The 26,012-nt window shown below is 41.2% G+C and overlaps 1 protein-coding gene across 4 annotated transcripts in view; it reads left to right on the top strand.

Annotated features, from left to right (window-relative positions):
• The window catches only part of dennd5a (DENN/MADD domain containing 5A), a 42,674-nt gene that overhangs the window by 13,369 nt on the left and 3,293 nt on the right, over positions 1-26,012 (top strand). For 2 of the 4 annotated variants that reach the window (XM_049596998.1, XM_049597004.1), the window contains 19 exons: positions 1,077-1,761; positions 8,339-8,526; positions 9,622-9,933; positions 11,911-12,126; positions 12,228-12,462; positions 12,930-13,019; positions 14,290-14,440; positions 14,568-14,661; positions 15,661-15,792; positions 16,358-16,510; positions 16,624-16,711; positions 16,803-16,890; positions 20,935-21,063; positions 21,552-21,673; positions 21,766-21,911; positions 22,504-22,622; positions 22,721-22,902; positions 24,374-24,456; positions 25,230-25,353. In XM_049596998.1, coding sequence (XP_049452955.1) covers positions 1,077-1,761; positions 8,339-8,526; positions 9,622-9,933; positions 11,911-12,126; positions 12,228-12,462; positions 12,930-13,019; positions 14,290-14,440; positions 14,568-14,661; positions 15,661-15,792; positions 16,358-16,510; positions 16,624-16,711; positions 16,803-16,890; positions 20,935-21,063; positions 21,552-21,673; positions 21,766-21,911; positions 22,504-22,622; positions 22,721-22,902; positions 24,374-24,456; positions 25,230-25,353 — 3,337 coding nt within the window. The remainder of the gene's footprint in view (positions 1-1,076; positions 1,762-8,338; positions 8,527-9,621; positions 9,934-11,910; positions 12,127-12,227; positions 12,463-12,929; positions 13,020-14,289; positions 14,441-14,567; positions 14,662-15,660; positions 15,793-16,357; positions 16,511-16,623; positions 16,712-16,802; positions 16,891-20,934; positions 21,064-21,551; positions 21,674-21,765; positions 21,912-22,503; positions 22,623-22,720; positions 22,903-24,373; positions 24,457-25,229; positions 25,354-26,012) is intronic. The other 2 variants (XM_049597011.1, XM_049597018.1) reach the window with 1 other exon arrangement.

A 26,012-nucleotide genomic window follows, 5' to 3' on the forward strand; every position in this document is an offset into this window, starting at 1 on the left:
TGTGTCTGACTGTTATGCAATACTAACATGTGTACAAGAAAAATATTAGGAACTGATTTTGTTAATCCGCGTAGAATCATTAAAGGAATACTATATCATTTTGAATTCTGCTTTTTTTCCCCCATGAGTTAGACGAGAGGGTTGATACCACTCTCATGTCGGATTATGGAGCTATAGTTTGGGGGCAGTTAGCTCAGCATCAAGACTGTAAACAGTCTTGTCCAAACGTAAAAAATTATACTTACCAGCACATCTCAAGCTCACTTTAGTCGGGCAGTAGTACCCCATTTCCACCAGAATTAGCACGTTTTTTAAATATGTGAAAACCCAACTACTTTCCCATTGTCAGTAGACCAGGTTAGTAAACAGTAGAAAGCAGCATGGAGACCAGCAATAATGTTACATTGGTTATGTCTTTTTATATCCCTTACTTTTTAAGTCCCTCTCTCAAACCTGGTGCAGACTAATTTGGAAGTTTGTTCAAGTGCTGCTTGGACAGAGATGGATTGTTTAGTGTTTTGTTTTCAATTAAACACAAAAGCCAGATGTTTGTGGGTGTTAGTGGTTTTCTTTGTTCAGTGGAAAAGGGGCCTTATTTTAAAACAATGTGGTGATTTCAGAGGGAGTTGCGTGGCTGTGGTGTAATTACATTTTAAACTCTGTAGAGAGACAGCCTATTCATGTTGGAGCTACATGACATAACTCCCTCTAAAACCTCACATTGTCATTTTTAAATACGGTTTGTTTAAGGTATTGTTAAACAAGATAAATAATGTCAGTGAGTTGTAGAGGTGCTGGTAGGTGTAATTTTGAACGTCAAGGCTAGCTTCAGTCCTCATGGTAAGCTAGGTTAATCGTCTTTTGAACTCCAGCTCTGTACTTTGTGCACAAGAGTCTCATCTAACTCTCAGAAAGACAGAGATTTAACAGATTGCTCCATTGTGCAGCCGTGCCTTTAATTTAGACAGAAAATCGTGTAAAATATCCCTGGCTATTAGGTTTTGATTAAGTCTGATGTTCCCTCATATTTCCTTTTCTTCAACCCTCTGATGCCTCCTCTGACTGTCCTTTTACAGCTCTGTATGCCGAAGGGTCTGTCATTCAGGACACAGGTCGATTCCCGAGAGCCTCAGTTCCACTCGTTTATCATCACCAGAGAGGATGGCTCTCGGACCTATGGCTTTGCCCTCACCTTCTTCGAGGAAGTGACCAGTAAGCAGATCTGCAGTGCCATGCAGACTCTTTACCACATGCACAACGCAGAGCAGTACGACATCTTGCACACTCCCACCTCGCCACCGGGACCTGAGGACCAGCGGCACCAAAACTCCCAGCCTCGTCCCATGCTCCACGCTGCGCCCGCCATCTCCCGCTTGCAGCGCTTTAACTCATACGACATCAGTCGCGACACGCTGTACGTGTCAAAGTGCATCTGCCTGATAACGCCCATGGCCTTCCCTCAGGCCTGCAGGAAGGTGCTGCAGCAGCTTCACCAGGCTGTCTCGTCCCCACAGCCCCCGCCCCTCCCACTGGAGAGCTTCATCTACAACATCCTCTATGAGGTGCCCCTGCCACCCGCCGGGCGTTCCCTCAAGTTCTCAGGCGTGTACGGGCCTGTGGTGTGCCAGAGGCCGAGCACATGTGAGCTGCCTCTTTTTGACTTTTCCATTGGCGAAATGATTAATCTGTTGGGGATGGAGAACGTTCTTCAGCTGTTCACCTGTGCCCTCCTCGAGATGCAGATACTGCTCTACTCACAGCGTAAGTAGCCGTCCTGCTACTGTTACACTCAATGTTTTCATGTGACCTTTAGCATCCTGTCCCATTAGGGTGCATTGATTTCAAGTACCTTTGCATCTTGCTCACATTACATGTTTTTTAAAACAAATAGACAAGATATCAGGCTTGCATTTAAATTCTGTATAGTACTATGGACGTACTTCATGACCACTGTATACGTTTTACGAAGCACGGGAAATTCATGCATTATATGTAACAGCTGTGCTTTGACATTATGAGGTCGTGATTCTGTTTAAGGCAATCTCAAGAGATGGGTCTGCAGCTTAGAGACATATCAGTGTCATGACACGAGACTAGAAAACCTCAGATGGTCTTAAAGAGGGATGACCTTTTTGATCCTTGCTGAACATTTTTCTTTAAATTTCCTGGTTACTTTAATTCTTTGAGTTCATTATGTAATTCAGTAATTCACCACGGCTCAAAATAAACACCATAACTCAGTGTAGTCTTAAATGGCCTATTTATATAAATATACATATATATATATACACACGTCCGGACCAACTTTCCCACAGCGTCAGTTCCACTTGGCTACAAGACTACAAGACATGTTTGATATGCATGGTGGAAGTATTATCCAAAAGCTTACATAACCTGTTGAGTGTTTCCATTAAAGTGATGCAGTGTGAGTACCAGCTTGTGTAAATGTTGGACCCCCTCACCCATCACAGGAAGCTCCTGCTCCCAAGACGCACATGTAAATGTGTGTGTTTGTGTGTGAGGTTCGTCTTGTGTGCACATTTGAGTTGCTGGGCTATGTAGGCCTTTTTTGGCTGTCCTTTGTGATTCATCCTTTACACAAAACACACAGCAAGAGTCTGACAATCAGCTACTTAATTTTATGGGAGCTTGATTTAAAGAGGAACCCTTTGGGAGTCCCGAAATCCAGACGGCTTGATATCTGTTTGCATTTATGTGTTTATCAGTGGTAACTGCTCAGTAAAGATTCACTTATCCCAGCTATAATTTGCTAGTAGAATAGAATTTTAGCAAAGGTGGCATTCATGTCATTGCTCGCTGTTTCAGAGACTGTGTGTGTGTGTGTGTGTGTGTGTGAGGAGAAACAAGGAAATCATTTAAGAGTGCTTGGTCTGGTGTGGTGATTGGATCCATTACAATGGCAAGAGAAGGCAAATGGTTTACAAAACGCCAGGGGCCGGGGGGGGGGGGCTCTTAAGGGGGGAAAGCTGTGGTGTTGCTAGGCAACCTGGAGACAGGGAGGATGGCAGTGATGCAGGGTGATTATTATTGGTTGGAAGTGACATCATGCCTCTTTTTTTCCACCCCCCCATGAGGCTCATCACTGCAGAATGTGTGAAGGGTGTTGTGTAGAGTTAAGCCCTGGCAATCTTCCACTGAGAAGAAATGAGTGGTTGTTGGGAAAAGACTCCCCACTTCAACACACACACACACACACACACACACACACACACACACACGGAGGAGGAGAGGGATGCTCTGCAAATAAGGAGACAACTGTGTGTGTTATGTGCTATAAATAGCACCGGAATTCATAAGTCTGCTTTAAAATAAATAAAGAAAAGGCCAGCGTTTCTTCCGTGAAGCCATAAAAGAAAAGATCTTCAAAGACTGTCTGCTGCTTCTCCCATCCTTATCGAACAAGAAGCTCATCATGTGTCAATCATTTGTGACACACTACAATTAAGCCATTATTTGTTGTAATTATATGAGTCTTTCTTTATGTGATTTATGCAGTCAAGAATGACAGGATGGATGAGAGGAGAGGGAGGACGTTGCAGTTACACAACGCACATTTGAGCCACGGAGATGCTGCATCTGAAATTTAAAGCTTAAAGTTTAAAAGCATAAATTTGAAGCTGGACGTCTGTCAGCACAGTGTGTTCGGCCTTGGCTTTGAGATACAGAATCAAGCTTGTCTTTCAGCCATGCACAGACGATCAAACTGTACCTTTTTAGCTCAGGACATTATTCACGCAACAATAATGTTCTCGATTTCGCCATTAGTTGTTTAGCGCATGAAATGAAAATGGTAGGAAAAAAAGGCTGATCAATGTTTTCCAAAGGCCAGGATTAGGTTATGTCATCAACTCAACGATGTTCAGTCTCCTGACATAGAGGAGTAAAGAAACCAGAAAATGTTTACATTTAAGAAGCTAGAATCAGAGAATTTGACTATTTTTTTTCTCAAAAAATTACTCAAATGATTAATCTATATCAAAACATTAACCATTATTTGCATCCCTGGCTCAGACTCCTAATGTATGAAATGAACAAACAGCAGGACTAGTCAGAGTTGTTACGACTAAGTCTCTGCAGTGACCACAGAATACATCAATGGTTTGCTTTCCATTAACTTCTGACCAAATTAAAAAATGAATTGATCAAAATCAGGAGGTAGCCTTGGTTATTGCCATAGTACAAACCGAGGCTAATAAAGAGAACACAGAATACAGTTGTCAAGTAAGTTGTTTCATTAGAGGAACAGAACGAAAACTGCAGCAGTTTCACTTCTTCAGTGTATTTTTAGCCTGCTGTGCTGCATCGTTTTGCACTCTGTATGTAAACTGAACAGTTCAAGCATCACTTCAAGTCCAATCTGCTACCAGTTCTCAGTGTCGACATTTATAAAATGTTCTTAGCATGCATCTGTGCATATACGCAACCGCACTTGACCCTTTATGACCTGAGTTAAAGTGGCTTCTTGTTAGTCTTGTTATGGTGGCCTAGTTTCCGAGCAGACGGGTGGTGTTAGTATTCTTGTCCCCATCCTGGGAGAAGCAGGCCTGCAGAGAAGGAGGGGGGGGGCTGAGGAGGAGGCCCAGGCTGGGGATGAGAGTCTCTTCTCATGGACCAGCACATGACCAAATGAAGGAATGGCATTTGTTTTGGCACCATAAGAGGAGAGGCAGAGCTGCTGCTGAATGTACAGTAGGTGTCAACAGGATAGAGCAGGAATGCAGATGAGGAGGACTGGACACATATTTGCAGCGTGTATACCAACCCTGAGCATGAAGGAGTGTTGCAGTGTGGAGTCATGACAAAGGAATTTAACATCAGCCAGAGGGTCAGCTGACTGTGGCTGTGTCAATGCTCAGAGTCTGGATCCTCCAAAGGATGCAGGCCATAGAGGTCCTTCATAGGACTTCTTCCTCAGATATCGTCTCATTTGAGAAGGAAATCTAGCCTCAGAGACACCAAAGGCTGTAAATAATTTAAAACTGTCCTGACACATTTGAGTCTTTATCAGAAGATTCCCTCCCTAAATTTGGACACAGCTTGAGACTCATTACAGCCAATTCCTTTAAGGTTAGTCATTGATCTCCACTCCACTCCCATATTCACAGAGTGGAGAATAACAGAGACAACCAGACAAAGACTTAACACTGTAGTAGGGTTGGGTTTTTCCTTTGTCATGTCATGTTTGTTCACTTTGTCTGCACACTGTGTCCTCAGTACTGAATCCTGCAGAAAACAGCTGCTGCACTGCTTCTGTGGCTTCAGAATTCCAGTCATGTTTAGGGTTGGGCCGGTGTGAAAATGTTCAAACCAGATTTATATTAAACCAAACACTGAACCGGACTGGTTAACCAAATTTTACTAGGTATCAGCAGCTACTCTTGAGTAGAACATAATGACACTGTGTCCCATTAGAAAAGTAGCGTCCATCATGTAGCATAAAGAGCTTCAGAGCTCTTTGTCCACATTGATCTGTCATATATGCACTTCTGTGACATCATGTGAACAAACTACATAGCTCTCAGCTGTGCCCTCAAGATCAGATTAGAGACATCTAACCACTTAAAACATGGGTGAGGAGTCCTGGCAATCAACTTGCTATCTTCCTCCGTCCTATGTTTATTTTTTGAAACCGAAAACACTGTTTTATATTGCGATATTTACTGAAAATGACAAATGGTATAGCAAGTAGCCTAGCTTGTTTTCAGCGTGGCCATTTACTAGAAACTTTCAGATCTTGAGCGAACCCTCCAGCTGCCACCTTATTTTGGTTTTGTAGTGATTTAGATCTTAATAATCAGCTGTTTTTCATCCATTGCAGCACCTTCAAAGCGAGTGACAGGTATAAATAGAAACATGGCTTTCGATGAAAGTTGAGCTCAAAACGGCACTTGCAGCCAGTTAAGACATCTCTTTTGTCAGCTTCAAATCCAAAATGTTTTCATATTGGCACAGTTTTAGTTTTCCCGAGAGACTGGCTCTGTCATATCTTCTCTAGTCACCCCAAAAAATCAAGCTTTCAAGTAAAAAAAAAAAAAAAACGTGGCGTGCCACTCTTTCTCCCTCCCACCTTTACTGAAATTTGATCTCCTTCATGTTGCCAACACCAGCCTCCACTCTGTAGTAAATTGCTCATGGTAATGGACCTGCACTTGTATAGCGCCTTTGTAGTCATCCGACCACTCAAAGTGCCTTTTGTACAATGAGTCACATTCACCCATTCACATACACGTTCATACAAGGTACCACCTGCTACTCAGTTTTTAACACAGTCACACACCGATGCAACAGCCATTGCGAGCAATTTGGGGTTCAGTATCTTGCTCAAGGCTCAAGGATGCTTTGACACGCAGACTGAAGGAGCCGGGGATTGAATTGGTGGATGACCCGCTCTACCCTTGAGCCACAGCCTGTCAGACACGAGTGGCTTTGTTAATCGCATTGTCATGAGGCTTATTACTAATTCAGTATAAGTTGGCTTTCATGCTGTGACACTGTCAGAGGTTGCTGATGTAGGCAACTTTTTAATTTGTCAGAATGTGTCATAATGACAAATGCCAGTTCAGCTGGTTTGCATTAAATCAAACCGGTTTAAGCTCGTACACCGGACTGGACCGGCAAAACTGGAAATGAACCCAACTGTAGTCACACTGTAGTTTTAGCATCAGCCGATCAATGAAACTGAGGCAGGTGATTTCTATCAACAGAATAGGTGAGGCATAAACAGTGTGATCACACAGAAACAACAGACTGTCATGTTGCACAACTCTTCTGTCATATGATGTTTAATGGCCGAAGTGAAGGAATAAACATTTATCAGACAAAGGCAGTGTTGTCCAGAACTTTAACTGGAATAAAATACGGCAAAGAGTGCTTTTGCCTTTGTATTGATGTCAGGAATTTGTCTCAAAAATGTACTTTAATAGTAGGGATGTAACGATACCAGAAACTCATGATACAATATTATCACGATAAAGAGTCCACGATACGATATATATCACGATATTTATACAAGGGGAAAAAAAGAAAATTTATTGTTAAAAATAGCTATTTTATTCAAAAATAGTGCATGTACACTGTACAGCATGTTATTTTTCATTTGGAAGTGTATCATAAACAAATCAACACACAGTTGAACATGTGCTTTCATTTCCCCCCTATTACTGCTAGGCAGGCAGACATTAAAGTGCCATAACAAAGTCATGTAAAACTATAGTGACAGAATATGAAAATGGAAACATTCAGTATTTTTTAACCTACTCTGAACAAAAGTAGTGTAGTAATATTACTAGAAAGTCATCTGAATGACATCAAATTATGAGGATAGAGTAGTCTTAATATTTATCAAATATACAGAACTTAGAACAATCAGACCCTGCAACAACAACAAAATTAACAAATTAGAAATAATGTAAACTCAATAACACACAATCCCTCACTCACAGATACACAGAGAGACAGAGAGAGAGAGAGAGAGAGGTGGGTAGAGATGTGTGTAAAAGAAAACCAAAATAAATAAAGCCCAGCCATTTCCCTGGAAGTCATAGAAAAACTCAAAAACACACGATTCACTCAGTTTGTTCACGCCAGGTTGACAATCTTGACATCAAGGAGACCTAGAACAGGAGATGAGGAGAGGAAAGCTCTGGTCCTGCGCTTTCATGTGATATGTGTGGCATTTCTGTGCGACCCTGCATTTGCGAGTAATCCATCCAAAAGTAATGTGTGTGCAAAGCTGTATGAAAGCTTTGTTATACATTATTTTAGATTATTATTCAATAGAGAAGAACAGTCAATCTCCTTACTTTTATTCGCTGTTTCCTCCGGTCACGTACGGGTCAGAGTCAAAGGCTGAGAGGCTGAGCTGCACGAGTCTGCTTTCACCTGCGCGTGCAGTTGCATGCAAAGGATTATGGGGAATGTAGTCACACGGTCATATTACCGGCTCTGTAGGAGAACGCAGCTATAGAACTACCGTGACATTCCCACGACGATATCGAGAATTTATTTTAATGCGACACCGCGAAATTCGACATAACGTTACATGCCTATTTAATAGTGTAGAATAATGAACATTATGAATGGTAAAGCAGCATGTTTCTGCCCTATGGGTTTCAGTCCTCTAGTCTTGTCCAGTTAATTTTGAATTTATCACTTACCATGTCTTTAAATGGGCATTTGCATGTGGTGATTGTGATGGTTGTGCTGTTGAAACCACCAATCAGGTGAAAATGTTGTGCTGTACATTCTGCTGGCACATCTTTAACATTGTTACAGTCTGTCCTTCACCACAGTTCTCTTCTTTATGTGTGTGAAACAGATTACCAGAGGCTGATGACAGTGGCAGAGAGCATCACAGCCTTAATGTTCCCCTTCCAGTGGCAGCATGTGTACGTTCCCATTCTGCCCGCCTCCCTCCTCCACTTCCTGGATGCTCCTGTGCCGTATCTCATGGGCCTCCACTCCAACGGACAAGATGACCGCACCAAGCTAGAGCTACCACAGGAGGTACAAACACACCTCAGCGTCTTAACATACTGGGTCAAAACTCTCTTCTTTGGTTTATTTTGAAATTCTTTATATTTTTTTTAAGTAGCAGTTTCTATGACAAAACATACATCAGGACAGATAGAGTTAAATTTCTCCTCCTGTTCAGATTTTTTCCCCCAAAATTTAAGAATTTTAAAGACAACGAAAGGAGAAATTTAAGTACATTTTTGGAGAGCTTAAGTGTGATCATGAGAGAAATGAAAATGTTTATAATAGAGCAGTTAATGAGGTTTGCGATCTTCATTTGGTTTATTTGCAAAGTTGCCTTTAAAATGGTAGCAAATTGCTGCTGAATTCACTGTTGTAGGATTTTCATATTAGTCTATACTGTACTGAAGAGTGTGAACAGCACTGTGGATCCTCCCACATCTATTTGTCCCACTGCTAAAACAGACTGCAAATCAACCTTTGCCTCTGTGCACATGTGCTTGCTTTCGACCGTTACTGGGTCATCACTGATGCTGCAAAACTATGTGACAAGATCTGGACTTAAGTGAATAAATCCTTCCTTGTCTTTATATTTCTTTGGGCACCCAAACATGCTCGCTGTATTTCATCAGTGTTTTCATTTACAGTCAGAACAAGCAGCTTTATTATTGTCGTTCTGCATAGGTAAGGCATTTGTTGAACTGCTGACACAAGACGTGGTGGACAGTTTTTCATCTCTTTCCTCTTGTGGCTGCTTTATAAGCTTCTTTGGAGTATCTGGTTACTCCAGATGTGTTGGACTTTCTATATTTAACCTACACAGTGCCCTTAGTAAACAGGGGTATTTCAAGGTCAGTTTGATTTTTCAGTCATCAGTTAGCTCATTAGGAGCCGGTCCTCTTTGCTTCCCATTTTATACAAAGACAGGTGTGTGCAGAAAGTGTAATGTGCTTTTAGACGTGTCAAGTAAATGTGGAGGTTGAACTGTAATGTTATTAGGACTTGTTATTAGACTCGCAAAGATAATAGTAGTATTACACTTTCTTCGTGCATTAGGCTTGATATATTTGTTTTTTTTAAAAATGTTTTTCATGATCAGTTATCTCGTTCCTTGTCTTCTTTCAGGCTAACTTGTGTTTTGTGGACATCGACAACCACTTCATCGAACTGCCAGAGGATCTGCCCCAGTTCCCCAACAAACTTGAGTTCATTCAGGAGATCTCAGAGGTGCTCATGTCCTTCGGTGTGTCCCCAGAGGGAAATATTCACTCCAGTGACAGCCAGGCCAAGTACAGGGGCTTCCGATCTGTTGACATGGTCTCTGACAAGCGCAACGGCAACCTGGCCTCGCCCCTCAACTCCTACCTGCTGAGGGAGAATGAAACTATCGCCAGACTGCAGGCGCTGGTCAAGAGGACGGGTGTCAGCCTGGAGAAGGTGAGAGATCAGGGTTCCTATGGATCCTTAAAAAGTCCTAAATGGCACTGAATCCGTTAATCTAAAAATAAAGCCTTCATTTGGACTAAAAAAACAGAAGATCTACTGTCTACTAGCAAGCTGTCACTGTGTCTGGATGACAGCAAAGTGCAAATTCAGCGAGAGTTTGTGGCTTCACAGAAACCAGTACAAGGCAGTGCATGCGGGGCTGTGTGCATTTAATGCAAAAAGTTATTCAAACTTGGAGGAAAAAACAGCATATATTTCCCAAAGAAAGTCATGTTTTCTGTTAAAATTAACATCTGGATAAAACTGTCCCTAACCCCGAGGAACTGATTTCAGTCTGTGTTTTTTTCTTCAGTTTTGCAAAGGTTTCATTTCAAGTGACATTTAAACAGTCTTCAAAAGTCTTCAGTCAAACTTGCCTTAAGCTGTAGGAACCCTGGAAATGATGTCATCTTATGAATTAAAAATGGGCTGCACAAATATATAGTTACATCTGTTTATGCTGGGAAATCTTAAAAGCAAATTTTGAAATTTAATTGAAGAATAATCAGTTTCAATAATTAATGCATTCAGTGTAAAATCAGCTCTGCACATATATTTTTTAAATCCTTACTTTCAGCAGCTCCATTTGCAATGCAAATACGTTTTCAGCTGGATCTTCTCATTAATGTGCAACTTAATTTTGCCAGCTTATAAATGAGGTGTAGGGCCAAAGGTAGGAAAAGGGATGGAGTGATTATCAATATAAATACAGGACCTGAAAAAATGCTAATGTTTTATTGTGTCTTTACATTATGATTATTGTTGTTTAATATACAGTTCAGAGACATGCAGATTAGGTTAATTAGTGACTCTAAATTGCCCATAGATGTGAATGTGAGTGTGACTGATTGTCTGTCTCTATGTGTCAGCCCTGTGATAGTCGACATCCTGTCCAGAGTGTACGCTGCCTCTCGCTCAATGCCAGCTGGGATAGGCTACAGGCGGCTATGGCCCTGAATAAGCAGTTACAGATTATGGATAATAATGCCAATGATTATCATTATTGCAGGGAGGGACAACAAACAAAAGAGGGAGCCTCTTCTGTGCCACACAGTGGGCTGGATCCATGTTTAGTTAGTACTCATAGAAATGGAGAAAAATGGTTGTTTCATCACAGAAGTTTTTCATTAAAAAGTGTGCTTTTAAAATGGTAAACGAATGTGTTAAGTTGTTTATCTAATTCGCAGCACCATGTTAATAGAGCACACAGTGCCACCCACAGCACTGTGGAGATGTTTATCCATCCAAGAGACTTCATCAGTTTAAAGCATCGACTCCTTTTGAAATGTTGCTGGTCGATGTCTCACAGCCGAGATGACAGAAACCCTTTATAGACTCTGACATCAACAGATGTAGTTGGCATGTGTACAAGCTCATTTGGCTTGAGAGTCTTACAAACACTACGGTGGAATACTCCCTCTGAAGACTGATAGACGGATGAATTGGCTGCTAATTAGAGAAAGTCTCTGTATGTGCAGCCTAACTGGCTTATGCACTAGTGGCCAGCATTAGCTTTCCATGAATGGATTAGCTCATCGTCTGTATAGTCTTCCAGCTACGAGGTCAGACGTCACTTAGAAGAACTCTTATCTAAACTCGCTGCTGAATTTGATTTAAGGGAGCGAAGCAGTGATTGAATTTTACAGTTCAGCATACATCCAGTGGTGTGTGTTGTTGTAGCCCCCTAGTGCTGGCATCTGTCCAGCTGACCCACTGACACGCTAAAAACAAGACCTTTTCTTCAGTGTACTTTGAGTCATAAATCAAACCAGATGCCCTTGACTTCCTTTCCCATAACCCTGCTGCATCATCAGCAGCCTGAGATAACAGTCACATAAGATACCATGAAAAATTGCTGCTTTTCTTCATCAGACGTCTTTCTCACACACTTTATCCTGTTTCCCATTAATGGACACTGGTGCACAACAGCTGGAGGTGAGGGAGGACGCCAGCAGCAATAAGGACACGCGTGCTCAGTGCGACGAGGAAGATCTAAAAATGCACCAGCTCAACATCCACGTCCGCGAAGTCTTCGCCAACCGTTTCACCCAGATGTTCGCAGACTATGAAGTGTTCGTCATTCAGCCTAGCCAGGACAAAGAGTCTTGGTTCACCAATCGAGACCAGATGCAGAACTTTGACAAGGTAAATGTACAGACAGTTAATTAATGGCAGAGTATAGTGAATGGTAATATTTTTCCATAGTATACGACAGTGATTTCCACCCTTTAAATCTGTGTGTGCAGGCCTCCTTCCTGTCCGACCAGCCAGAGCCCTACCTGCCCTTCCTGTCACGTTTCTTGGAGACGCAGATGTTTGCCTCCTTCATCGATAGTAAGATCCTCTGTCATGATGATGAGGAGAAGGAGCACACGCTGAGGGTGTTTGATGCCCGTGTGGATAAGATTCGCATGCTGAATGTCCGCACGCCCACACTGCGTACCTCCATGTACCAGAAATGCACAACTATTGAGGAAGCAGGTAAGGAAAAACAGACCGGGCCTGAAAATCCTTCAGAGCTTTGTGAATTTCAGAGAAATATGAAACGACTTTGGAATAATCTGATTGCTCTCAAAGCCCCAAATATTTACTCAAATTTATCAGTGTACCTCAGACCTCTGGACCCATCTCTATCTTGTGATAAAGGTCTCACATCCTGAGGAAAACAGACACATAAAGACACAGGTTTTAGTTTGAAAACTAATAGCTTGACCATAATATCTCACCTTCACACAGTAACAAATGGACCTCTGTTATATTTGATCATGACCGTGTGCAAAGCCAACACACACAAAGTTTTGTAAATGTAATTAAAGACTGTAAAAGTTCCATAAAACTCTTTAATTTGAATGTAGTCATAAGTTAATTTAAAGGTTTTAACTACTGACAGACAGACGGAGGTTTGCTCTCTTCGGTTAACTGACTGGTAATTGCTGTCTTGTTTGCAGACAACCTGCTTAAAAAGCGTTATGAAAAAGCTGATTTTGTCGTCCCTGGACCTCATGCCATTGGGCTCGAGAACGACAAGACTCACCCTCGTAATATTTGCTCTTGTTACTTCAAACGCCTCCATGTGGCAGCTCTCTGAACGTGTGTGTAATGCATTACTTTACTCACAGAGGACGGATGGACTCCGTTTGGACTTGTCTGCGTAGTAGCTGTTCTCCTAAACTCAGAACACAAAACTTTAGGTTACCAGTGTAACCCCAGTTCTCTGATAACCGAGTGCGGTATCTCACTATGGACCATGATTGGTCAGGCCTGAAGGGGCTTCCCATAGTGAGATGCAGAGAAAGATTTGAAAGAGAACAGTTTTTTATCTTAATTTGGAGGTGCTAAATGTGTTTTATTTACTCATCACTCTAAATTCAAGAGTCCTCTGTGAGATCCTTCATGCATTGCATACATGTCAGCTTTTAAAAGCTTGGTGAACGTAATGTTTTAACAATTACAAACACTTTAACTGATCTTTATGGTGGTAATCTCAACTTTCAGCATGCATGTGAATGGGGAATAATAAGCCAGGGAATCAAATCTTTGTACCAGTGGATCTCAGCTTCAGACAGTGACAGTCGACTATTTCAACTTCCTGTACTTTCTCACCATTTTGTTGCTACATTTTTAATCAAGTACATATGTTTACATGTTTTGTTTATCCGTCAAAGGTCTATTGTACTTCTCACAACCCATGTATGGGTGGGGTTTTAATCAGGCACCAGAGAATCACTGTCTCAAGCTGCATTCATGGACGACTCTGAACTGGTTCCTTCAAAGACAAAAACATCTATTCTGAGCCTTTATTCTGCCACTTCTTTTGGTTCTGTGGGTGTTTGGCAGGAAATTTCTTTTTTTCTCATTTTCTATTCTAACATATTCTCTTTCTTCTGTTGTCAGTCGTTTCCTAAAAGAGAAATTAGAGGTTCTTTGTCAGAGTTATCCTGATTTCTTAACACAATTAGCCACAGAAAATATGAACATCTTAATTGGATGATTGTGAGAGGAAGAAAAGTAAAGTGACTTAATTACTAGCTATGGGATATTTTAGTTACTTGGTTTCCAGACAATTCTTCCTTTACATAACCTGAATGATTAATTATTTTTAGTAGATTCTCTGACAGTGTGTAGAATTTATGACGTAATGATTTCATGAATTTATTAGATTTTGCTCCAAAACCAACGACATGTTGTGCCAAGGACACTTAATCACTCACGTCTTGAAGTTGACAGCACTATGATTTGGGTAAATTAACAAGATGAGAATGACGTAATCTCACTGCTGACTGCTGCACCCCTCGCACATCCCCGCAGAGAAATACATCGAGATGAGAGTTGCGAAGATCGACCACACCGCCCTCCACCCACACCTGCTGGACATGAAGATCGGTCAGGGACGCTACGAACAGGGCTTCTTCCCCCGACTGCAGTCTGATGTGCTCTCCACTGGGCCCACCAGCAACAAGTGAATATTTAATGTTACTCTCTCATAAAATAATACTGTCATTTATGTTTATTTAGAATAAGACTGCTGTTTTGCATTGTTTCTTTATAGATTTGACCAAATTGTTGTGTGTTACTTTGTGTTACAGATGGACCAAGAGGAGTGCTCCCGCCCAGTGGAGGAGGAGGGATCGACAGAAGCAGCACGCTGAGCACCTTTATTTAGACAACGACCAGAGAGAGGTGAGAGGTCACCACTGTTTTCTTTTCTCAGCTCATTTCATACAGAACGACTGCACTGCCTGAGCTCTGTTGTCTTTGTTCATTTTGCATGACCTGTTTGCTTTATTTTGACTTGGCTCTTACCATCTTGTCTGCTCTCCCACCTCTTCTCACGCCTCTTCTGGTCACTGTCCCTTTTCTCCGCCTCTCTCATACTCACGCTCACATCACTCGCAGCATGTAGAGTGTTTGTTTCCGGAGCTGCAGCTCCTGCTGTTTCTTGACTACTACTGGCTCTCGCAGTCCTTCAAGCCCTGTCTAAAGTCGGTGACTGTGGACGTGGTATGTGTTTGTGAAGCCTTTAGCCTTCACGCTGGGCCCACATGTGTTTGTCCGCCCATGTGGTCTTTACCTTCCCTCTGCTTCCTTCACCTCCTCCAGCTGAGCTTTATCTGATGAAACATGTTCACTGCAAAAAGATCATAGTGCAATTATTTTGACAAGTATGACTATTGCGATATGAGTCACAATTTTTTGCATTTAATTTTTATTGGAAAAAAAGTTTAAAAATGATGATGTGATTTTTGCTGGGGTCTGTACCAAACAAGCATGTTCCTTTATGTCTAGAATATGATTTGTATTTTCAGAGTAAGAATTATTATTTATTGATTATATTTGTTCTTTTTTAAATCAAGTGTGTTTAAAATCAGTTTGTATCAAAAAAAGAGCTAATCTTTGAATTCAGTTCTTTTTTAATCAGCTTGTTTAATTTTTATGAATGTCACTGTTCATGAGGTACTGCTTCAATACCTGAAGGCTGAGGTGTGCATATTTGCTGCAGTAATAGTGCAGCAGTTTGTTGTCTATGTAGACTTCAGTTATTCTAGCTTTCCCTCTTCCTCTGTAGTAACCGTCACTAGTGACGTGAGTGCACCGGTAAACTGAGGTGATTTCTCTGTCAGAGCGTCTCCCCATTTCCTTTTGTGGTTTGCTGACTGAACTCTCTCTGTTTCTTACTAGAAATACATCCAGGAAGCGAGGAACTTGGGCACAACCATCAGACAGCCCAAACTGTCCAACCTGTCGCCGTCTGTCATCGCTCAGACTAACTGGAAATTTGTTGAAGGGCTGCTGAAGGAGTGTAGGAACAAGGTCTGTGTATGACTGACTGACTGCTGTGGTTGATTGGTTTTGCTCTTTTTTGCTGAGATCTCTGTTGCGTTGTCTCAGTTTAAAATAAAGGTTAATCACATTTTTTAAGCTTTGTTGTACAAAGCAATTCAGAATGAGTTCTGCAGTGGAATAAAGTTTGCAGAGAATCTCTATCATTTGGAGTTATGACCAGTTTTATAATGTCCGCATGTCATTTTCAAATAATCATCATTTTAAGCGCACACAAATATTGAAGCTTAAATTGTATCCATCTCATTTTTGGCTAACAGCAGTGAGCAGAACATAATGCAGTCATAAAGGATGGCAGAGTGATTCACTGAAACAACAATAAAAAAACATTGCAAAACCAAATTAAAGCTTTACGGTCACCAAGATTAGTCTTCTGTTTGTGAGTTATTTATTCTGCTGCACAGAAATGAATATCAGAACATGACCAATCTGTATTCAGCAAACAGCACAAAATAAGATTCCAATATATTAGTGTGATGTCTTTGTCAGCAGAGCCTGGGGTAACAACAGTATGTGTGTGTGTGTTCCTCTGCAGACCAAGCGTATGCTCGTGGAGAAGATGGGTCGGGAGGCGGTGGAGTTGGGCCACGGAGAGGTCAGCATCACCGGTGTCGAGGAGAACACTCTGATCGCGAGCCTCTGTGACCTGCTGGAGAGGATCTGGAGCCACGGGCTGCAGGTCAAACAGGTCAGGAGAAACAACAGCGCAGTCACCATCTCACATGATTGATCCTCAGCACCTGGCGGAAATATAGTGCTCTCAGTGTTAATGATGACACTAGCGTGTGCTGTCTCTTTCAGGGTAAATCTGCCTTGTGGTCCCATCTGCTGCACTATCAGGAGAGCAAGGAGAAGAAAAATGCAACTCCAGCTGGTTTGGGACCTCCAGGTAAATAATGCAATCAGCTGATGAACACAATTAGTTAACAAATTAGAGGCTGTTGTTGTAATTACACATCCTTTATTTCCCCCCACGCCAGGTTTCATACATGACACAGAGAGACGTAAATCTGATGGTGGTGGATCAGCCATGCCTCCTCTCAAAGTCTCCCTGATCCAGGACATGAGGTGAGGAGGACTGGAGGTTATTAAGATTTGATGTAGTGTCAATAATGTCAGTGATAGGAACGAAGGATGAAGTCTTGCTTGGTTTCATGACGTTTACCCAAAGCTGGTTTACAACTACATGAGCTGCTGGTCATGACCTGAGGAAAGAAGGTTGGACCAACACTGCCCCCTTGTGGCTGTCTGTCAAACAAGATCTATGAGGAGTTTTCTATATCCCCATGTTAATTGGTTGTCTAAGTGGAGTCTATGAATCCACAGAATTCTTCATCATGTGGATCATGTTAAAAACTGTTTTTATCATGGGCTACATTTTTACACTGGTGTCTCCACACATTCAGAGGAGACAGTTCAGCAACACATTAAATTCTCCCCCCTCTGACAAAATGCAATTAAATTAATGATGAAATGTTTTGGTTCAGTGACTAAAACATTTTTGAGATCCAATTTCTTAAATAAAGAAGAGTTTCTTCATAGCTATCACAGTATTACCAGATGAATTTGATGCTTCACAGTTCATTAATTTAAGTGACAGATTTGCGATGGTTAATTATATTCTGCATAAGACTCATTACTTTGCATCAAGTCTATCTTTAGCAGCTAGTAACGCCACTGTAAAAGTTTATCTGGATATTGCTTTTCCGACAATGGCTCTGGCAGAAGTGATTCAAGAATAGAGCTGCGGTGATTAATCAATAAATTGGTTAGTTGTCATCTATTAAATTAATTGCCAATTCATTTTATAAGTGATTACTTGATTTGAATAATTTAAGTTAAAAAAGTGAAAATTCTCTGATTCCAATACTTTAAATATGAGTGTTTTCTAGTTTCTTTACTCCTCTATGACAGTAAACCAAATGTATGTGGGTACTGGGTAGTGGACAAAACAAGACATTTGAAGACGTCATTTTGGGATTTAAGAAGCACTTATTGACATTTTTCACAATTTTCTAGCATTTTATAGACAAATCAAGTTATTCATTAATTGACAAAATGATTGACAGATGAATCGGCACTGAAAATAATTGCTGCTTTCAAGTAAGAGAAGTGATTTTGCTGAAACGTCTGCTCTGGCTGACGTTAATTTCTCTCATTGGTTTTTGACTGCTGCATTGAACATTGAAATAAATCATCACTATACATATAAAGACCTCAATATTTTACAATAATAATCCAGTAATATAGTTATCTTATATAGCACTTGTCAAAATAAGCAGTACAAAGTGCTTCACATAGGGCAAGAAAAAAACAATGAAAAGAGACCCAAAAGTAAGAGCAAAAGATGAAAAAAAAAGCCAGATTCACGCATGTTCACATACATTCCCACATAAATATACAGTACAAGCATTCATGCACAGAGCCATTTACATACACACACACAGCCTCACACACATGCACGTTCGCCAGATTAAATTTAAAAGAAAGCCTTTCAGTAAAAGTGGAGCAATTTGAAAGAAGATATGGATTTAGCACATCTGAGATTCTCAGACAGGCAGGTTGTTTCGTAGCAGCAGAGACAAAAAAAACGCTCTGTCTCCTTTTTTAAAATTATTTTTTTGGGTGGGGGTGTTGTTGCCTTCATTAGATTATAGAAATTGAGATATGTGATTTGAAATGAAGGGGAAAGAGAAAGGAGGAGACATGGTGCACCATCCCAAACCCTGAGGCCAACCTCGTGCTCCAATTTGCTCCAAATTGTCTACTCCTGTATATTTATATGCATGAATCATCATAAGGCCTCTCAGTGACCCTGAGAGCTCCCACAGCACTCCTGCATGCTTTAACACCTGTGTGTGTTTGTCAGAGAGTGTGTGTGTGCGTGTGGTGGCAGCCATCACTGTCATCATGTTATGCACCATAACCAGCGCAGAGTGAGTGTGTGTAACAGCACGTTACTTCCAGCCTAATTACCAGACCCCCCGCCAGTCTGACTGAGAAAGAGAGGAGGGGTCAGCCCAGGGCACAAACACTCATCTCTACTCTGACCCTCCTCCACACTCGTGTACACGTCTGACGCCATGATCGTAAACACGCTCTGTCACAGAAGCAACCACCAGCCTCCTTTAATGAGTTTTAATTATTAATCTTATTGTCTTAACAGGCAGTAAATATTTTTACTATAGACGATAAGTTAGTATCAGAAATGCTCACATTTTTAGGCACATTAAAGATGATGGCTGCACCTCTCATCTGCGAGCCCCTGTTTTCTAGGAAAGAGGTGATAACAACAGTGCATGTTGTCGATGTTTTCCTCTGTTGCTATGGAGATAACGAGGGGAGAAAACTAGGTTAGTTGGTGTGAGGGTGGAGACAGGGAGGGGGATGGAAGGTAGAGGAGGAGACACGAGGAGCTCTTAGCAGACGCAGCTTACGGCACAGGTGGAGTGGAAGGGAATGCGTCTGGACATCAGAGGCTCGATGGTGGCTCGGAGCGATGACATGGGACTACGTCTGTGGTTTCACATGCCACTACTGAGGCAGAGTTAGCTGTTTCTGTGAGTTGGAGTCGAGAACGTTAGAGTTTTTGGATAACATTCAGTTGTAGTGCTGAAACAATTTGTTTATTACAATATTGTTTATTATTAAAACCTGCTTTCAGCTTTTCACACATGAGGATTTGCTGCTTTTCTCTGTTTTATATCACTGAAAATTGAGTATCTAATATAATTTGGCTGTTGGTCGGACAAAACAAACAATTTTAGGACATCACTTTGGGTTCTAAAAACTCGACATTTTATAGACTTCATCAAAAAATGAATGAAAATAATTGTTAATAGCAGCTGTAAACAATTGCTTGTCATCAGTTTAGACACAGACTTGTGTATTACAGTGTATGAATGCAGTTGTATCACCATTGTGGCTTCACCTTAGGGCTGCAACTAACCATTTTTTTCATTGTTGATTAATCACCTCATTTATTTTCTCAATTAATCAATTAGTTTTTTGGTTTATTAAATGTCAAAAAATGATTAAAAAAAGAAAAAAAAAATAGTCGGCCAGTGTTCCCCTAATGTCTTGTTTTGTCCACAACCTGAAAATAATAAGTTTATTGTCATAGACGTCAGTATCATGGGCCCAGTGTTCGCTTTATATATTTTTTTCCAGCGGTATCTTTATTGATTTTAATAACAATAAACAAAGACATACACAAACACACACATGTAATCCCACCCCCACCTCAAAAGTATGAATTTGAAGATAAAATAAAATAAAATAATAAATTAATAACTGAGAGAGCAATATAAATGAATAAATGTATAAAAATAAGAGGGGAAAGAAAATTATAAATGACAGGTTGAGGATTGTGTTAGTGCAATACAATGTTAAAGCTTTGGGTCTAGAGGTATTTGTTTTATATTTTGTGAAAGAGACCTTCTGGATACAAGAGGTCTTCCTGCACATGGTTTTCTGTTTTTTTGGCCTTATTTATAAAAATACAATACTCTTTTACATGATTTGATTTGGTTCATTTTGTCTTCTTTTTAAAATTGTTCAATATTTTCTTATCTTCAGAAGATGAGAAAATATTGAACACTCCTTTACATGCCTACATGTAGTTTATCATGTGTGTACCAAGCATCCATAATAATGCACGGAGCTGACTGTAAGAAGGCAAAATACAGCTGTAAACTGTAATACAAAGTAGGATGCATTTTCAGAATGCACTGAATACATGTCCAGAAATTGCTCCTCAAACCTGAATGATATCAACATACCCCATGTCTTAAACAGAAAATGCTTTAGTAGTAATAATAAAGCATAATTCAGAAAATCCAAACAGAATATGTTGTTAACATGACCCATATCAATTTTGGAATATTTGTAACATGAGTGGAATGTTAGTGTGCATGTAAACATATGCACAGACAAGTCCATTCTCCATGTATGTCTCCAGCATATGTACCCGTTAAACTGAAGTTTCAGATGAGCACAGAGAAACTTTTAACATGATGAAAATGGGAAGAAAACGGTCCTGATGTTTGCGTATGTGTTTCTGTATGATCTCCAAACCTCTTCTAACCTCTGAACCTGTCATTTTCTTTGCAGACACATTCAGAACATCAGTGAGATCAAGACAGATGTGGGCAAGGCCAGAGCCTGGGTTCGCCTCTCCATGGAGAAGAAGCTGCTCTCCAGACACCTAAAGCAGCTGCTGTCAGAGCACGAGCTTACAAAGTGAGCAAAAGTCAAACTCTGCTGTCAGCTACAGTTTCACAATTATAAGTCTTTCTGCGACATTTTAAACATCTCTGAGTATCTTTATTTTACCCCTTACATTTTCTGGTCCTGACCTTCTTTCTGTGTTTGGAGGAATGTCTGTCTCATATGAAATGAAGATGATGTGTGATCTGCCCATTTATAATACATTAACTCTTTTTTGCACAGCATCATACTGTAGTCCACCGCCGCATGAATAATTCACAGCCCTCTTCATAATTGATATCTGAGTGGTGAACTGGGTCAGGGGAATTCCGTCTGCCTTTGTGACCTTACATGTCATTTGTTCTACTTTATAACAAACAGTGCTCACTTTGTTATCCAAGGTTGATTTATCATCTGTCATGCTGCTGACACTGTTGAGGAATGTCTGTCTGTTTTGCAACTTAATTATTTTAGAAATCATTAGCATTACTTTTCCCTAACAGTTGTTTTCTTCCTTCTAGAAAACTGTACAAGCGATACGCCTTCCTCCGCTGTGATGATGAGAAGGAGCAGTTCCTCTACCACCTTCTGTCCTTTAACGCTGTGGATTACTTCTGTTTCACCAACGTCTTTACGACCATCAGTGAGTCCTACTTTGATACCAAACAGCTCGACAACGCAAACAATAAACTACCAGTTTGTTCTGATGACATTTCCCTCCTCTCTGTCTTCCAGTGATTCCCTACCACGTGGTGGTTGTTCCCAGTAAGAAGCTGGGTGGCTCCATGTTCACAGCCAACCCTTGGGTGTGTGTTTCTGGTGAGCTAGCAGAGACTGGAGTCCTGCAGGTTCCCAGAAATACTCTGGAGATCACTTTTGAGGTTGGTGTTGAGTCTCAGGCAAAGGACTCCTCTTTATTACAAGGGCTGTTTTGTAGTTTTAGTCATCATTTATTTTCTGACCAGGATACACTGTGATATCACTACAGTGAGGTCCAACAGAGCAAGAAACACGAGTGGTTAAAAGATCAGACAGGTTGTAAACAAGCTAACTGTTTAACCTGATGATCTAAACCACTGTATTTCAAGGTTAAACTGAGAGTAAGCAAGCCTGAAATCTTGGTATTGATAGAGAAGCAAGGTCACTACGCTTGCGTTGTCCCTCATAGGCCAAGGTTGATCTCAGACGTTGGCCTGTAAACTGTATCAGATGTTTGCGACAGACAGTCTCAGTAATAATTTGACCATTGTTTCCCAGAGAAGTGTGGTAGTTTGGTTGTTTGTTTAAACCATTACAATCATCTGACTGCAGGTTTCCTGTTGGACAACAAATGATAGATAAAAAGGACCAAAACTATGAAAAATATTATGAAAAATCTGAATTATCTATAAAAATATGAGCTAATGTCTTGTGTTTCTGAAATTAACTTTAATTTTTGGTGCCTGATGTCACTGTGCGTTTCTCTCCTCTCAGTGCCAGAACCTTGGCAAGCTGACCACGGTGCAGATGGGTCACGATAACACGGGGCTCTACGCAAAGTGGCTTGTGGAGTGTGTCGTGGTGCGCAATGAGATCACGGGGCACACTTACAAGTGAGTGTGTCTTTTGAGAGAAACTTACTCACTTTCAATATTGCTTTCACCACACAGTTCTCAAAAAAAACAATCAACAAAATGTGTTTGTTGTGCAGGTTTCCGTGTGGCAGGTGGTTAGGGAAAGGCGTGGATGACGGCAGTCTGGAGAGGATCCTGGTGGGAGAGCTGATGACCCCCAGCACTGAGAACGATGAAAGGATGTGCCGCACACCCCCGATGCAGCAGTCGCCTGGGATGATGAGGAGGTTTGTTACCATCTCGCCAAACAGCAAACCAAGTAAGTCACTCAGCTGCACAGTCATGAGTCATCTGTAGCAACACCTAATGCCAAACATACACTACAACACTTTGAAAATACTTTTAGTCTGACATTGTTTTGGATCTAAAGACAACATGGGTTTTTAGTCACACTAGAGGAGTTTGCGAAGACCGGGGATCTTTCAGGGTCACTATTTCCAAGACTACAACTCGATTTCCCTTGAGATTATCTTCCATCCTGTTCCTGGAGGAAAATATTACACCAAACTCCCTCTAAGAAATATGACATATTAACAATTCTTTATGTGTCCGCAAAACGCATAACTCTAGAAACACAAGATAAAAGGCGTCACATATTGACTGTGTTCTTGTCAATTCCGCATCTGTTATCCATTTGTTTGCGTAGAAACTTTAGATTTTGGATTTTGTTGCCTCAACTTGCTGCCAGCTTCTGTTGGTTACCTGCGCTATTCTAGTGGGAGGAGACAGTGGGACTGAGAGGCGAACCACTTCAAAAATTAAGATTTTTCACTAAAATAAGTGCCAATAGGTGGATCAGATACACTGAATTACACATGGGCTCTTGCTCACTCCGAATTGATAGGGGAAGGGAGGTTGGGGGTTTAGGGAGGATAGGCTTTACTGGGTTCATCAGGTGGGTACCCTCCTTCTCTGGTGTTTCGATGACAGGCTCACGACACCTCCAGAGGGCTCATCTGCAACACCTGGCGTCCCAGGTGCTCCCCCCTCTGCCTTTACTACCTGGTACCCTGCTGTTGTTAGTGGTATTTCGAGGCCCCGGTGGTGTCTGTCCTCTTAATCCATAGCCACCAGCTTACCTGTTCGGCTGCTCCAGAGAGGGCTGTGATGGCGTGACGCTGGGCTTGGCCTCGAATTCCCATTTCTTTAAGCAGCCTGGTCGTTAACAAAGCCCACAAAGCCTCTGCAGCCAACTTCAACTGGGCAAACCTTCGCTTTCCAGCCGCGTTGCTCAGTGTCAGATGCTGTCTCGGTGGAGCACATTCACTTGTGCTCATAGGCCTCCTCCACAGCATCCTCCCAGGGCACAGTGAGCTCAGTGATGTAGATGAGGTGCTGATTTTATCAGAACGTCAAGCTAAAACAAAGACTGAGTTTTATGACCATGTTACACCAAATGACCAAGATCCACAACTCTAGCAAGGCTCTCATGACTTTATTCTGACATTCAAAGTCTGTGACAGTGAAATTGCTTGACAAGTCACTTAACGTAAGGTCAGCATAAATAATAGTGGTGTGTAGACTTGTTGTTACATTCTAGCTGAGGGGAAACGTGCATGAGATGACATTGTTGTCCACTTTTTTCTGCTCTCTAATGCTTGAAGTTTTGTTCTTAATACCTTCACATTGACAAGTACAGTGTATAAAAACCTGGATGAGACTTTTCCCCTCCTCGTGTCTGTTCGTGTTGTCTCACAGCATCTTTGTTTGCATCTTTTCTTCTCATCCAGAGCTAAACACAGGTCAGATCCAGGAGGGAGTGGGAGAGGCCATCAATGGGATTGTGAAGCACTTCCACAAACCGGAGAAGGAGGTGAGAGACGGCAGTCTAGACGAGCCCCAACATGTAGTTCTATTATTCATCACAAATGAAGAAAAGCAGCTCTCAGCTCTGGTGGTCCCCGAGCCCCTCAGTAACTGAGCGCTGTGTGGTGGATCTCACATTGTTCAAACATTAAAGGAGAATTATTTCTGAGTCTTTTTAGAAGTTGGTATTGTTCTTCATCATTTGTCCTGGCCAAGAATTATTTTTTCTGTTGTATAAAGCACCAACACTGCTAATTGTTACTTATTAAGGGACACGGGGTGATAATTATAATTCAAAGGACACACCTATTGCAACTAAACTGTTGATTATAGGTTTCAGGAGTGATTCACTGTTTATACAAAGTACAAAGGGTTTTTTTTTTCACAGGGAAATCCCCTTCACTCTCAACTCCACCTCTTTACAGTACTGACAGAACAATGTAGGGAACCTAAGAATAAAGAATGTCTACAATTGAAATGCACTTTGTATTCTGCTGTATGTCTGTCACCATTTGAATATAGATGCTGTTATATTCTACTTTTTATGCACATTTTATCCACATATGAGACAGCTGTGTCCAGTATACTCTGTACCTTAGACTTCTTTTTCTGCAAGATATGGGAAAGTGAAGTTGTCATTTTAATGAGATAACTGGATCTGAGGAGCTGTTAAGAATAGTATCTAGAAAGTTCTCCATCTATTTGTCACATATGAGAAAACAACAATCTTATAATCAGTTCTAACTGCTTGAATTTTCCTGTTGTGTTTGCTCTTCGCAGAGAGGCAGTCTGACTCTTCTCCTCTGCGGGGAGTACGGCCTTGTCTGGGCTCTGGAGCAAGTTTTCCAGCACGGTTTCAAATCACCCCGACTCTTTAAGAATGTTTTCATCTGGGACTTCTTGGGTAAAGACTCGACATCATTACGCCCTTATAAAGTGGAAACCGCTTAGTGATCACGTCTGTGCAGGCCAAATTGATCACTATAAGTTGATTATAACTCTAACTGCTTTATTTCTCATGCAGATCTCTGTTTGATTGACATTTGTATGTTTATTATATTAACATAAAGTAATGAAATGGACAGCCTTGATATATACTGAATTGTATTGACTGTTTCAAAATACAGCTATCTCATTCCTGAGGCATTATGTGACCGAGCGTTACCGATTCACATGACGAGGCTGGCTTCACCCACAGGTGCTTTCCCTGTGCACATTCCTTTTCTATTTCTATCTCTAGCAGCCAGACGCTTTGAGGAGACTACGTTTTTCATAGACAGAAAATGACTTTCTTTTTACCGTCATAATTGCAGTGTGCAGGCAGCACCAGCCTCACGTAGCCAGGTGGCAGCAGATGGGTACCGTGATGCAAAGTGTCATGGGAGTTGTAGCGACTACACTATCAATGAAAACGCCGCCAAGAGGCTGAGCAGGCTCATAACTGTGACTCCATGCTAAAGTCCAAGGATGCGTTTTATGGTGATTTATTAAACAGACAACTGAGATAACGAAAGCAAAATGAGATGAGATGAAATATTACATGATGTTTGAGCCAAAAACTCA

Source organism: Epinephelus fuscoguttatus, linkage group LG2, assembly GCF_011397635.1.
Source record: "Epinephelus fuscoguttatus linkage group LG2, E.fuscoguttatus.final_Chr_v1".
NCBI classification, from domain to species: Eukaryota; Metazoa; Chordata; class Actinopteri; order Perciformes; family Serranidae; genus Epinephelus; species Epinephelus fuscoguttatus.